The 12,740-nt window shown below is 44.8% G+C and overlaps 1 protein-coding gene across 1 annotated transcript; it reads left to right on the top strand.

Moving 5' to 3' along the window:
• Window positions 1–6,020: 6,020 nt before the first annotated feature.
• On the top strand, window positions 6,021–7,586 carry LOC115376192 (uncharacterized). Its single transcript, XM_030075686.1, has 5 exons — window positions 6,021–6,059; window positions 6,239–6,934; window positions 7,061–7,189; window positions 7,281–7,324; window positions 7,470–7,586. Exons 1-5 carry the CDS (start codon window positions 6,035–6,037, stop codon window positions 7,584–7,586), a joined length of 1,011 nt encoding a protein of 336 aa, XP_029931546.1. The 5' UTR covers window positions 6,021–6,034.
• Window positions 7,587–12,740: the final 5,154 nt, after the last annotated feature.

Raw genomic sequence — 12,740 nt, 5'->3', positions numbered from 1 at the left:
AATTTGACATGCAACATATCTGTGCTGCCCCTCCAAAAAGTTACTAAATGCATGTCAGATTTCATCATTTGGCCACAATTGATTCTAAAGATTTTCATGAATAATTTGCTCACAGACTTTCTCTGTGACATCAGCAAATATAACATCCACCAAGGTGCTCACTTGATTTGTTACTAGATTTGTGTGACAGCACTTCCACCAAAAAAAAAGCAACAAAAACTGTAAAGTGCATTGTTTCACCAAGACTTGCTTTTGATGAGTGAAAGCAGCGGCGATATTTAATGCCAAAACAGGAACCACAATGACACAAAAGCAATGATCTGCATGGTTGTACCACATTTGCCTAAATGAGCCTAAATACTAAGTTTGTAGCAGTGGAAACATCTCCACACCAGAATAAATTCTTCCCAAAACAACTAAATTATGCTAGTGCCACCATTACCATCGTTTACAGTGAACATATAACAAAGAGGCTTGACCAGCTTTACAGGAGTGTAACGTAACATGCAATATAACACTTCAGTAAAGTGATCTCGTGGTTAAAAGCCTCCTTTGCTTTCTCCAGTGGGGTTCTTGTACTTTGTTTTGGACATAGCTCAGAATGGCTATTACTTTACCAGCACCTTTACTCTTGTGTTTTCATTCATACAAATTACAGTTATTCAGAACATCTAAGTGATGAAGACTGACTATTTTTGTAAGTATCTCTCCACTTAAATAAGCCCCATGCTGACAAAAGCACAGTAAAAGACCAGTTCACCATGATGACAAAAATTTTAGCTGGAAATAAACAACGAAAACCGATGTCTCAGGACTTTGTTGTGGTATCTTGTGCGATATATTGCTAAAGTTGATTGACATAAACCTGGCCCTTAACTACAGTTTTCACTTAACATTTGAACATGACATATCCAGTATTGTCACGCAATCCTGCAACCTTCACATTTTTGTTCCCAAAGCACATAACCTGTTGCAGTGAACAGCACACAACATTCACCAATCAGCACAAGATAGACAAACCCAATACTTCTCATATTTTAAGTTCCTCATCTTTTTCATGACTAGTTTCTACATTGTACACAAAACCAGGCAAAGGGCTTTGTGAGTCTTGATGCTGTTTCTGGTATGATCACAGAAATTAAATGAAGGAGTCTTGCTTTGAGGCCTATTGATCTTTTCTTACATGCTCAGTGTTTTGTATCTCTTTCAGTGCAGCACTCTCCGTGGTTTGCTGCAGGATGCAGAGGTGTTTGCACTTTCACAGACATAGTCCTTGTGCTGCTGAAGTCCATTAGCATCCAAAAACCTCATTTTAGTGACACAGGATCTAGTCAACCTGTTGAACATGCAAAGAACTCCTTGTGAGGTCCGATAAAATGTGCAAGCCATCCAACAACAGCCATCATGCTCCACAACATAAATAATAAAGAATTACAAAGAAAAAACAGGTGACAAAAATAGGGTGAAAAAGTCTGAGACATAGCAGTGGTTCTGCTAACTCAACGGCCAAAGTCAAAACTTTAGAAACACACCAGAACACAAATTCTGTGGCTGTACACTGCACAGTGGTGACAAGGGTTGGTCTGTAATCAATCATGCTGCCAGTCCTAAAATTCATCACTAAAATCCTAAAATTTGCCTGCTAAAGGAGACCAAGTTGACCAGTACATATGCCAGAACTGGAAACCTGTGATGTCATCTGCTTGTACAGACCCAGAGGTTGGTAGGATACAAATGCAGGAGCAAGCGGGCAAGTAATCTCAAAAGGAAACAAAAATATTTAATAATAACAACTAGGAAGCACTGGGAAACACAGGGATCACGCAGCAAAGACAATGATCGGATCAGGAACTGAACTGAAGACAGGACTTAAATACACAAGGAACCAATCAGATAACATGACATATCTGGGGAAAGTGCTGGAACACAAGACAGGATAACTCAGAGGAGAGGCTGAGGGAAACACTACGAAGGATCAGGACAACCAGGGATAAGGCCACAGGCTCAGGGCAGGTGTGGAACTGGGAGGGGCAAACAAGACTGAGTAGTCAGACACAGTTGAGTAGTTGAAATCACTAATGGGAGTGACACAACAGGGCAAAGAAACTACACCCAAACACAAAGAAAACACAGAGAAACAAAAGTACAGTCCAAACCAAAAGTCCAAAACACTGGAAACTCAGAATGATGACAGGTCCCCACCCCACAACACCCCCACTCAAGGGATGGCCACTGATGTCCCAAACAGTCTCTTCGGCATGGGGATGGATGACTTTTGTAAGACAAGGGTAGGAGACTAAAACAGGGAGCTCAGGGTAGAGGTCTGGTGCACGGCTTAAGGGCAGATGACCAAGGACAAGGTGGCACACGGGTGGATGGTAAGAGCACTGAGAAACACGGACAGAGCGGCACTTGAGCAGACAGCCAGAGTGCTTATGACCAGCAATGGGGCCGGGATCAGGTGGATAGCCAGAGCGCGTGGAACCAAGGAGGCGATGTGAAGAATGGAGCCACCCCTGATATCGTCGGCAAAGGCAGAACCTCCCTGGATGGTGGCATTGTGGGTGGTATCACACTGCAGGCTGGCCACAAAGTCAGGCAGCGTTGACTCAGGGATGCTGGGCAGTGCTGACTGAGTGCAGTCATGACAGCTGATTAGCCGGTGGGACCAGTGATGCAGGATGCCAGGAATGCAGCAGTATGGTCTTGGGAGGTCAGGATAAGTGCTGCATGGATCCTGGGGGCTGGGACCGGGGTTGCCGCCGGGCTCGGGGGAGTGGAACCGGGGTAGTTGCTCAGGCTTGGAGGACTGGGACTTGGGTTTGGGCACTGGGAACTGCGTCTGGGGCAGCAGCACGAGCACCAGGAGCTGGGAAAGGGGTTTGTGCATTGGGAACTGGAGCTGGGACTGGGTTTTGGACATTGGAAACTGGGACCAGGGAAGCTGCTCAGAAGACTGGGACCGAGGCAGCAGCTCGGGAGACTGGGACTGGGGTTTAGGCACTGGGAACTGGGACAGGGCAGCTGATAAGGCTCAGGAGACTGGGACTGGGGTTTGGGCACTGGGAACTGGAGCTGCTGCTGTTGCTCAAGTGACTGGGGCTGCTCGGGGCTGCTGCTGTAGCTCAGGTGACTGGGGCCTACTGCTGTACCTCAGGAGTCGGGGGCTTGAAGCTATGCTACTGGCTAGCATGCTGTTGGCAAGCTGGATGGAGGCTAGCATGCTCTTGACTAGCGTGCCGACACCAGGCAAACTGGTGGCTTCGTGGACGTCCCAGGGCTGGACAGTTTCCCAGAAAAGGGTTGAGGGATGGAACCGGTTCAGAATTGGCTGGCTGAAGATGGATGAAACCCAGCCTAATAGGCTGAGTGGAAGGCTGAGTAGCAGGCTGAGTGGCATTCGACCGGGGTACAGGTTTGCAGGAAATCCAGTGAGGTGTTCTGCAGGTAACTGTTCAGTCTTTCACGGACAACATCCAAGTGGGGGACAAAATGACTCACCCACAGCCTCCCTTGAAGCACAGCTGCTGGATGAAGATCCTTTTCAGGAGCTGAGCCTCCTGATGGGATTGAGCTGCCATGAGGTTGTCCACAGTCTGATCAAACCCTTTTCTTCAAAAAGGTGTTGCTCCACTGGGTCCATGTTTGGCCCAATCATTCTGTTACATGTGAGGAGGTTGAAAGGACCAAAATGCAGGAACAAGCAGGCAAGTAAGCTCAAAAGGAAACATAAATATTTTATAATAACTAAGACAGTCTAGGAGCACAGGAAACCATAAGCATCATACGAATGAACTCACGGAAACAATCGGATAAGACACACCTGGGGAAGGGGCTGGAGCACAAGACGGGAGAACACAGAGGAGAGGCTGAGGGAAACACAAGGAAGGATCAGGACAACCAGGGATAATCCCACAGACTCAGGGCAAGTGTGGAACTGGGAAGGGCTAACAAGACTGAGGGCTCTAGTTTCACAGACCAGGCGAGACGGGGCGCAGCGCAGCTTTGCCAACTGGGTGTGGCCAGGTGGATTTTGCAAGGTTGGCACACTGTGTGCGGTGGCGCAAGTACTGCGCTGTTCCTCCTACCAGCGGAAGGGAGGAGAGAAGGCATGGAGCGGGTTTGACACAGCCGATTCACTTTAAACCAATCAAATGAGCCCCTGTCCTCGCCTTTAAAATGCGCTGCACGAAGGCATAATGAATGTTTAAACAAATGACACGGAGGTCTACTGCCACAGGTGATCAGCCGGTGTAGTGGAAGTTTGGCTGACAGACGCGCAGTGCGCACACATCACCAAAAACTCACAGGCAGGTTTCCTGAATGTCAGGCACATTAACAATGCAATAAATACCCACAAAAAACACTATTCAGTGCTACTATCTTAATCAGCACATAAATGTATCTCCATATCGACTGTCCCGTCACAACTGATGTCAGATCAAAGGAGATTGGCACTGTTTGTGCTGATTGTGAGGTTTTGGTGACGTGTGCGCACCTCCCCCTGCTGCAACGCCACTCCCATCTTAGCGCACCTCGGTCTGCCAAACTACCAAACTGTGCGACCCTCGGGTTGCACTGGTCGAAACTAGCTCTGCGCGGGGTTCGCCTCACTGCGCCACCCTGCGCTGCGCCAGGAAACTAGAGCCCTGAGTAGTCAGACACAGGTGAAACTACTAATGGGAGTGACACATCAGGGCAAAGAAACTACACCAAAACACAGGGAAAACACAGACAAACAAAAGTACAGTCCAAACCAAAAGTCCAAAACAGTGGAAACTTAGAATTATGACAGTTCAAGTCCCAGCTGCAGCATTTGGAGCAGGCTTGGCACATTTGTGTTTGTTGCATGTTACATTTCAGACATGTCTGACACATCAACAATTACATTTCAGGTATGTTGCCTAATTTTGTATATGTCATCAAAATAACATAATAGTTTTGGACATTGCCAAATTTTGGATATGTAGCCTAATTGGCATATGCATTGTAAATATGTAGACCACATTTCACATATAAATTTCAGATATCTGATATATCAACATACCATTTCCACTAGCAAATGTTTTTTGGGTTTACTTTTAAAAAAGTGTGGTTTGCTAGTTTGCTAACTAATCTTAATGTAATGTGTCCTGACCTTATCTCAGAAAGCACTGGCTGTTGTTTGACAATTTAGCCCATGGAGGAAACGGCCAAGTTTCAGGTTTTCCGTTGCAGCCTGAAACAAGCGGAAAGCCATTTCTGCTTCCCTTTCCATTTCTTTTTTTCTTTCTTTTTTTTTTTTTTTTTGCATAAGTTGAACATTCCCTCACACATTACACAAACATCAGTACTTTTTGTAGATGTTTGAGGTTCAGACATTTCTGCCAATGTGTTCCATGGGGAGAGTACAATTGAAGTAAGTCAAGCAATTAACAGAATTCTTTCTTTCTTATTTGATTTGTGTATCGGTGACATTAAAATACTCAGGGATAACATGACTGTATGAATAATGGAAGTTTAAATCTTTCTAAAATGTGAACATTATGCAACAAGTACCAGTCACTGAGGAAGAGAGGCAGAGAGACTGAGACAGAGAGGCAGAGGCAGACAAACACGTAGGAGTTGATATAAAAAACTTCCTGGGTGTGGAGCCCCACACCTCACACTTAGTGAGTACTCCTGTTTGTGTTCTTCATAATGTTTTTACATGTTGGGATGCCTTGCTGTTGATCACACCACCAAAACTGAACTGTATCTTATAGCAGTGTTTGCAGGTAATTTCTAGTTTACTGATTTTAAAGCTAATGTCAGGATGAGGAGTTATATTACGCTTCAGATACTGTATCTCTTTCCACGTGTCTCTTTTAAAGGATGGACCCTGTAGGGGGCTGTTACTCAGTGTTCAATATTGCCTAAATAGGGCATTCACTGTCAGTTGTGCTGGACCAATCAAACACAGTCTTGTCTCTAAAGAGTGCAGTGTGACCAAATCCTCTTCATTCAGCACAGACTCTTGAACACAATGGCACCTCCGAGCGTAACTTTCCATCTGATGTGCATATTTATATTGAGCATGGGTAAGTTGCGTCTTTTTAGACTGTTTTTTAAGCTTGACTTTGTACGTTTAATCTTCATATGATTGTTTTAAATATTCTTTAAATTTATTCTGCAACATAGTATGTACATCATAATATCATCCCCGTCATGACATACAATTAATTGTGGATGTCTTTGGTCTTTTTACTTCATCTGGCAGCGCTGAAATTGTCCTTGTCTCTTCACCAAGACAGTGGTTTTCTATCAGCTAACGTCGGGGACAACGTGACTTTGAAATGCTTTTTTGAAGGTGATGTTGCACCTAAGTTTTTCTGGTATAAGCAAACACTGGGACAGAAACCACTGCTCATGTGTAGCTTCTTTAAGTTTGATAAAAATGCCAATTTTTATGACGAATTCAAGAATGATACACGTTTCAAACTGGAAATTGAAACAAATGGGAATCAGTTGAAGATCTCAGAATTGCGACTTTCAGACTCCGCTACTTATTTCTGCATATCTAGCTATTCCTATAACTTTGAATTTGGGGATGGAGTTACTCTCAGTGTAAAGGGTTCAGGTCTGAACAGCCAAGCTGTCGTCCATCAGTCGGAGTCTCAGACCATCCAGCCAGGAGACTCTGTGACTCTGAACTGTACAGTGCACACTGGCACCTGTGATGGAGAACACAGTGTTTACTGGTTCAGGAGCTCAGGACTCTCTCAACCAAGAGCCATTTACATGCACATAGTCACTGATGATCAGTGTGAGAGGAAACCCACGACACACACACAGGCCTGTGTCTACAACCTATCAATGAAGAGCCTGGATCTGTCTGATGCTGGGACCTACTACTGTGCTGTGCTCTCATGTGGGGAGATACTGTTTGGAAACGGGACCAAGTTAGACATTGAGAGTGAGTCATGTTTTCAGTAGAGGTTGTCTCATTACATAAATAGTTGTTATTCCACTCTCACCAAACTTAATATGAACACAGAAAAAAAAATCATTGCAAGTTGTTCTAATGTGTGGATGTCTGCAGATGGGGTGGCTTCTCCTCCTGTCTTGGTGTATTTCTTGAGCGCAGCATTGGCATTCACCATCACCCTGGTTGTTATCCTGGCTTCCTCTGTGTACAAGATGCACAAGAGAAACTGTAGCCACTGCACAGGTGATTAGGATTCTTTGTATCTGATGGTGTGTTTTCAGTGTACATGGCACTTGAGCAAGACGACCTTCATTGTCTTTTCTTTCACAACCAGACTCTCAAGCTAGAAGGTCCACTGCATCTACTCAACATGTAGAGGTGAGTTTTTTTTCTGTTTTGATTAACTGTTGTACGACTGCACAAAGTTTTTTTTTATGGCTCAACAATCATGTTTTTCGGTGGGATATGGTTGTATTTTTTTTAGGCTGTAAGTTTGATTTGCTGTTTTATTTCTTCTTGCCAGGGCCAAGATGCAGACAACCTCCATTATGCTGCTTTAAGTGTAAACAAGGCCCACAGACCAAGAAGACAGAGGGACAACACAGACCCTGTCTGTGTGTACTCCAGCATAAAGCAGTAGAACTGCACTTCGATTAGGCTTTCCTTGTCTGCAACATGACTGGTGATTTTAGCAGTGTCTCTTTGTAAGCATAAAATGGATTTTCCTGAAGTTTCCTGTCAAACTTGTAAAAAAAAAAAAAAAAAAAAAAAACATTTTTAATTATGATTCACAATTAATAAGTTACTTGTCATGATACAAAATAGTAGCAGTGGTCCATTATTAGACATTATAAACCACTTATGACCCCACACCATTGTGTTCTACAAGTACAAGAATCTAAGATGCTAAAGACATCCACTTTGAAGTCTGTCCAAAACTCTTTTTTTCCTTCTTCTCTTACAAATTTGAGCCCATATTCATAAAATCTGGCACACAACATATCAAAATGGCGATTACTTTATCAGCACATTTAGTGTTGTGTTTGCATTCATGCAAATTAAAGTTATTCAGAATGTCTAAATGATGGAGATTGACTATTTTTGTATTTCTCCACTTATTAAGCCCCATGCTGATAAAAGCACACTAGGAGACCAGTTCATGTTTAAAAATGTCCTTACTGACTGCTAGAAAGCACTGATGTGGTATAACTAATGCTCTACCCTTGCACAAGAGGTAGTGCAGAATAAGATGCTATTAACTAAGCAAATAATTAACGGTTAAAATGTGTTCCTTGAAAAACCTTGGCTGGAAATAAACCAAGAAAACTGATGTGTCAGGACTTTGTTGTGGTGTCTTGTTTTGTGAAAGGTGAACTGATTTCCTCAATCAATATTTCACTAAAGTTGATTTGCATAAACCTGGCCCTTAACTAAGTTTTTCACGCAACATTTGAAAATAGCATATCCAGTTTGTGGTATTGTCACGCAATCCTCCAATCTTTACATTTTGGTTCCCACAGCACATAACCTGTGTTTTAGAATCTGTTATCATTTCATGAAATGATTGTGAGACTGGTGAGCTCATCAGCAGTCAGAGCTCTGTGACATGCAACATTAGATTTTCCTTATTTGAATACACAGGCCAAGATACAGTGAACAGCACACAATATCCACCAATCAGCACAAGACAGACAGACTCAATACTTATTCTCATATTTTAAGTACCTAGTCTTTTCCACTACTAGTTGCTACCTTATACACAAAACCAGGCAAAAGGCTTTGTGCGTCTTGATGCTGTTTTTGGTGTGATCACAGAAATGAAATGAAGGAGTCTTGCTTTGAGCCCTATTGGTCATTGCTTTCATGCTCAGTGTTTTGTATCTCTTTCAGTGCAGCACCCACTGTGGTTTGCTGCAGGATGCAGAGGTGTTTGTACTTTCACAGACATGGTCCTCGTGCTTCTGAAGTCCATCAGCATCCAAAACCCTCATTTTAGTGACACAGGATCTAGTGAACCTGTTGAACAAGCAAGGAACTCCTTGTAACGTCCAACGACAACAGCCATCATGCTCCACAACGTAAAAAAGAACAACAACGAAAACAAAAATAGGGTGAAAAAGTCTGAGACATAACGGTGGTTCTGCTAACTCAAAGGCCAAAGTCAAAACTTTAGAAACACACAAGACCACAAAATCTGTGGCTGCACACTTCCTCTCTCTCTCTCACACACACACACACACACACACACACACACAAAACTAATCCTTACCCTAACCCTAACTGGAAAGCTGTGATGTCATCTTCTTGTACAGAACCAGTTAATGTTATGTGTGAGGAGATTGGTAGGACCCAAATGCAGGAGCAAACAGGCAAGTTAGCTCAAAAGGAAACAAAAAATAAAAAAATAATTAAGAAGCACTGAGGAAACCACAAGCATGACATGATTAACTGATTACAGAACTTAAATACATAAGGAACCAATTAGATAACATGACACACTGGGAGGGCTGGAGCACAAGACAGGAGAACACAGATGAGAGGCTGAGGGAGACACTAAGAGGGATCAGGACAACCAGAGATAATCCCACAGACTCAGGGCAGGTGTGTTCAAGGCCCCGAGATGTGCACTGGTCTCATTGTGCCCCTGTGTCAAGAAAGATGGGGCTCTCTAGTGAGGCAGCATCTTAACGCACTCCAATGTGACTAATACCTTCCGTGCTCTATAACGCACAGGATCCAGCCTGAGGGAAGCCACCCACCACTGGAATTCCCTTATGTGGAGGCAACCAAGATGGACTATGAGGATGGTAGATGACATCAGACCGAGTAGTAGAAGACTTAGAGCTCTATTTTCCCCGCGCAGCGCAGGGTGGCGCAGCACAGGGTGGCGCAGAGCCGGCGCAGTGGAAGTTTGACTGACAGGCAGGCAGTGCGCACACGTCACCAAAACCTCACAATCAGCACAAACGGTGCTAATCTCCTTTGATCTGACATCAGCTGTGACGGGACAGTCCATATGGAGATAAATTTATGTGCTGATTGAGATTGTAGCATTGAATAGTGTATTTTGTTGGTATTTGTTGCATTATTAATATGCCTGACATTCTGGAAACCTCCCTGTGAGGTTTTGGTGATGTTTGCGCACCGTGCGGCTGTCAGCCAAACTTCCACTACACCAGCTCCGCTCCGCCTGCGGCAGTAGACTTCCATGTCAATTGTGTAAACGTTCATTATGCCTTCGCGCAGCGCATTTTAAAAGGCGAGGACAGGGGCTCATTTGATTGGTTTAAAGTGAATCGGCTGTGTCAAACCCACTCCACGCCTTCTCTCCTCCCTTGCACTGGTAGGAGGAACGGCGGAGTACTTGCGCCATGGTACAAGGCATGCCAAAATTGCAAAATCCACTTGGCCACACCCAGTTGGCGCTTCGCCCAGTCTGCGAAAATAGAGCCCATAATCTGAATTTAACAGATTTGCAAAGACAAAAAAGTATAAGACAAGTATAAGTCTGCCAAGAGAAGGGCCGTGAAGGACAGCGACTCCAAAGATAATCCCAGGACGACTATGCTCTGTGCCGGAGAAAGTATGGTGTTTTCTGCGTTTTCCCATCGACAGGATATGACGCTAAGCGGATGCCCTGGCATCTCAGCGGGGCAATGGCCTCCTCTGTGCACCATACGAACAGTCTCGGACTGAGAGACAAGCCGAAGGGAAGAACATGGTACTCATAACACATCCCTTGGAAAGCAAATCTCAGATACTTTCTGAATGAGAATGTGGAAATATGCGCTTTTCAGATTGATGGAGGTAAACCAACTGTTTTGCCTTACTAGACATAAGAGGGATGCGTGTGTGAGCATCCTGAATTTGTATTTCCTGAGAAATTTGTTCAGAGCCTATAGATCCAGGATAACATGAATCTGTCCTGTCAGGACAGATGGCACCACAACTGGAGGTGAGGTTTCAGTATGGCCCCTAGACACACACTGCATGTTCACTGGGTGACATGGCAGGATTGAGGTTTCTCATGTTCCCTGCCACGGGAGAAGCTGAAGCTTCTCACGGGAGGGGGGAAGCAGGTATGGGCATCGCACTGCTCAGTTTGGTCATTAATTTTTTGTTTTGGCCTTTTGTTGGCTGCGCCCTGGGCCTTTGGTCTGGCTGCAAAAGCGGGCAACATTTATTTTCATTTCAGCTAAACCCTCTGCAACACTGTCTCTTTTCCTTTGGGCTTGCTCTGGCACTGAGGACTGACAGCTGAGGAGGGCCGAGCCGGTGGAGCTGCAGCTACGGCTGAGGATTTTTTGGGCCAATTGGTTCCAGTCTCCCACCTGAGAGAGTGGGTTGGGGCGGGCAGGGGTTTGGACTGTCTGGGAATTTTGAACTACGGCATCTGGGAAGCAGCTGGGCACACTGGTCTCATTGTGTAAAGCACAATGAGACCAGTACAGCTTGCGCTGTACAGGTGGAGAAGGTGTTAAGCCAAGGCTTAGAACAGAACTGAACCCACAATGCGGAGTAGATGAAACAATCAAAACACTTTAATTAAGGCCGGTGGGCACACAAAAATAGACAACACTGAAGATCCACCGACGAGGCTGGACGTGGCAGGGAAGACAGGCTGGGCAAGGAGAGGCAGGCAGGGCACGGAGGAGCAGGCCGGGTCTGGAGGCACAGTGAGAAAAACCAGAGTTACAAAAAGTCAAAGTTTCAAGGATAGCAAACAGGTATCTAGGAGCCGAGTAGTTACCACGCATAGCAAACGACAAACTGGCGGAGAGTGGAGGTCTGAACTGGGGTAATATACTGTAGCAGGGTGGAGATAATTGGAGATGCAAACCAGGTGCGTGAAGGGACAGGTGAGGGAGATGAGCCCACCACGCCCAGCCTGCAAATCAGGGAGACAATACAACACAAAGGGAGGGGAAAACAGAGGGGAAAAAAACACACACAAAGACAGGAGGGAGGTGACACATAACAGAAGGAACCAAACAGCACACAACATCCACCAATCAGCATGTCCCAAAACTCAAGTCCCAGCTGTTGCATTCAGCTTGGCACATTTGTGTTTTAGAGACGTTGCATTTGGGACATGTCTGACATATCAACAATTGCATTTCATTTACTTTTCCTAATTTTGGATATGTCACTTAATTAGCATAATCATTTCCCCCAATAGCAAATTTCCTTTGGCTTGGATGTGGCCCAAATAAACAGCAAAGATCTGGCCCATTTATGGATGTGAATGACGGCCCATATCTGGCCCAAGTATATGCAAGCTGTTTGAACCATAACATAGCCAGACCTCTACCGCTGCTGTACCAACTGCAAAGAAGATCATATGGCTCATGGCTGGGCCTCATACAGCATGCCTTTATGGCTGAGTTCTGGTAAAGCCTAATGGCTCTTATGTGGCCCACATGTGATTTTACCCAGCAGCTAAACTAATGTACACCAAATCTTTTACCTGGCCCACTTTCGGAAGTGAAGCCAGGTAAAAGGTTTGGTGTAAATTAGTTTAGCTTCTGGGTAAAATCTGGATTTTGGTCTGTCAGCCACATGTGGGCCACATCAGGGCCATTAGGCTTTACCAGAACTCAGCCATAAAGGCATGCTGTATGAGGCCCAGCCATGAGCCATATGATCTTCTTTGCAGTTGGTACAGCTGCGGTAGAGATCTGGCTATGTTATAGTTCAAACAGCTTGCATATACTTGGGCCAGATATGGGCCGTCATTCACTTCCATAAATGGGCCACATCCAAGCCAAAGGAAATTTGCTATTGGGGTGGCAGT

The sequence above is a fragment of the Myripristis murdjan genome, chromosome 18 (assembly GCF_902150065.1).
Source record: "Myripristis murdjan chromosome 18, fMyrMur1.1, whole genome shotgun sequence".
In the NCBI taxonomy this organism is placed as follows: Eukaryota; Metazoa; Chordata; class Actinopteri; order Holocentriformes; family Holocentridae; genus Myripristis; species Myripristis murdjan.
Note: the sequence above shows the minus strand (reverse complement) of the source record. Positions and strands in the feature narration are given on the sequence as shown.

Coding starts and splice junctions, on each gene's coding strand:
- LOC115376192 (XM_030075686.1), top strand. CDS start 6,035: ATGTGCATATTTATATTGAGCATGG. Junction 7,190..7,280: donor AAACTGTAGCCACTGCACAG/GTGATTAGGATT, acceptor TTTCACAACCAG/ACTCTCAAGCTAGAAGGTCC. Junction 7,325..7,469: donor CATCTACTCAACATGTAGAG/GTGAGTTTTTTT, acceptor TCTTCTTGCCAG/GGCCAAGATGCAGACAACCT.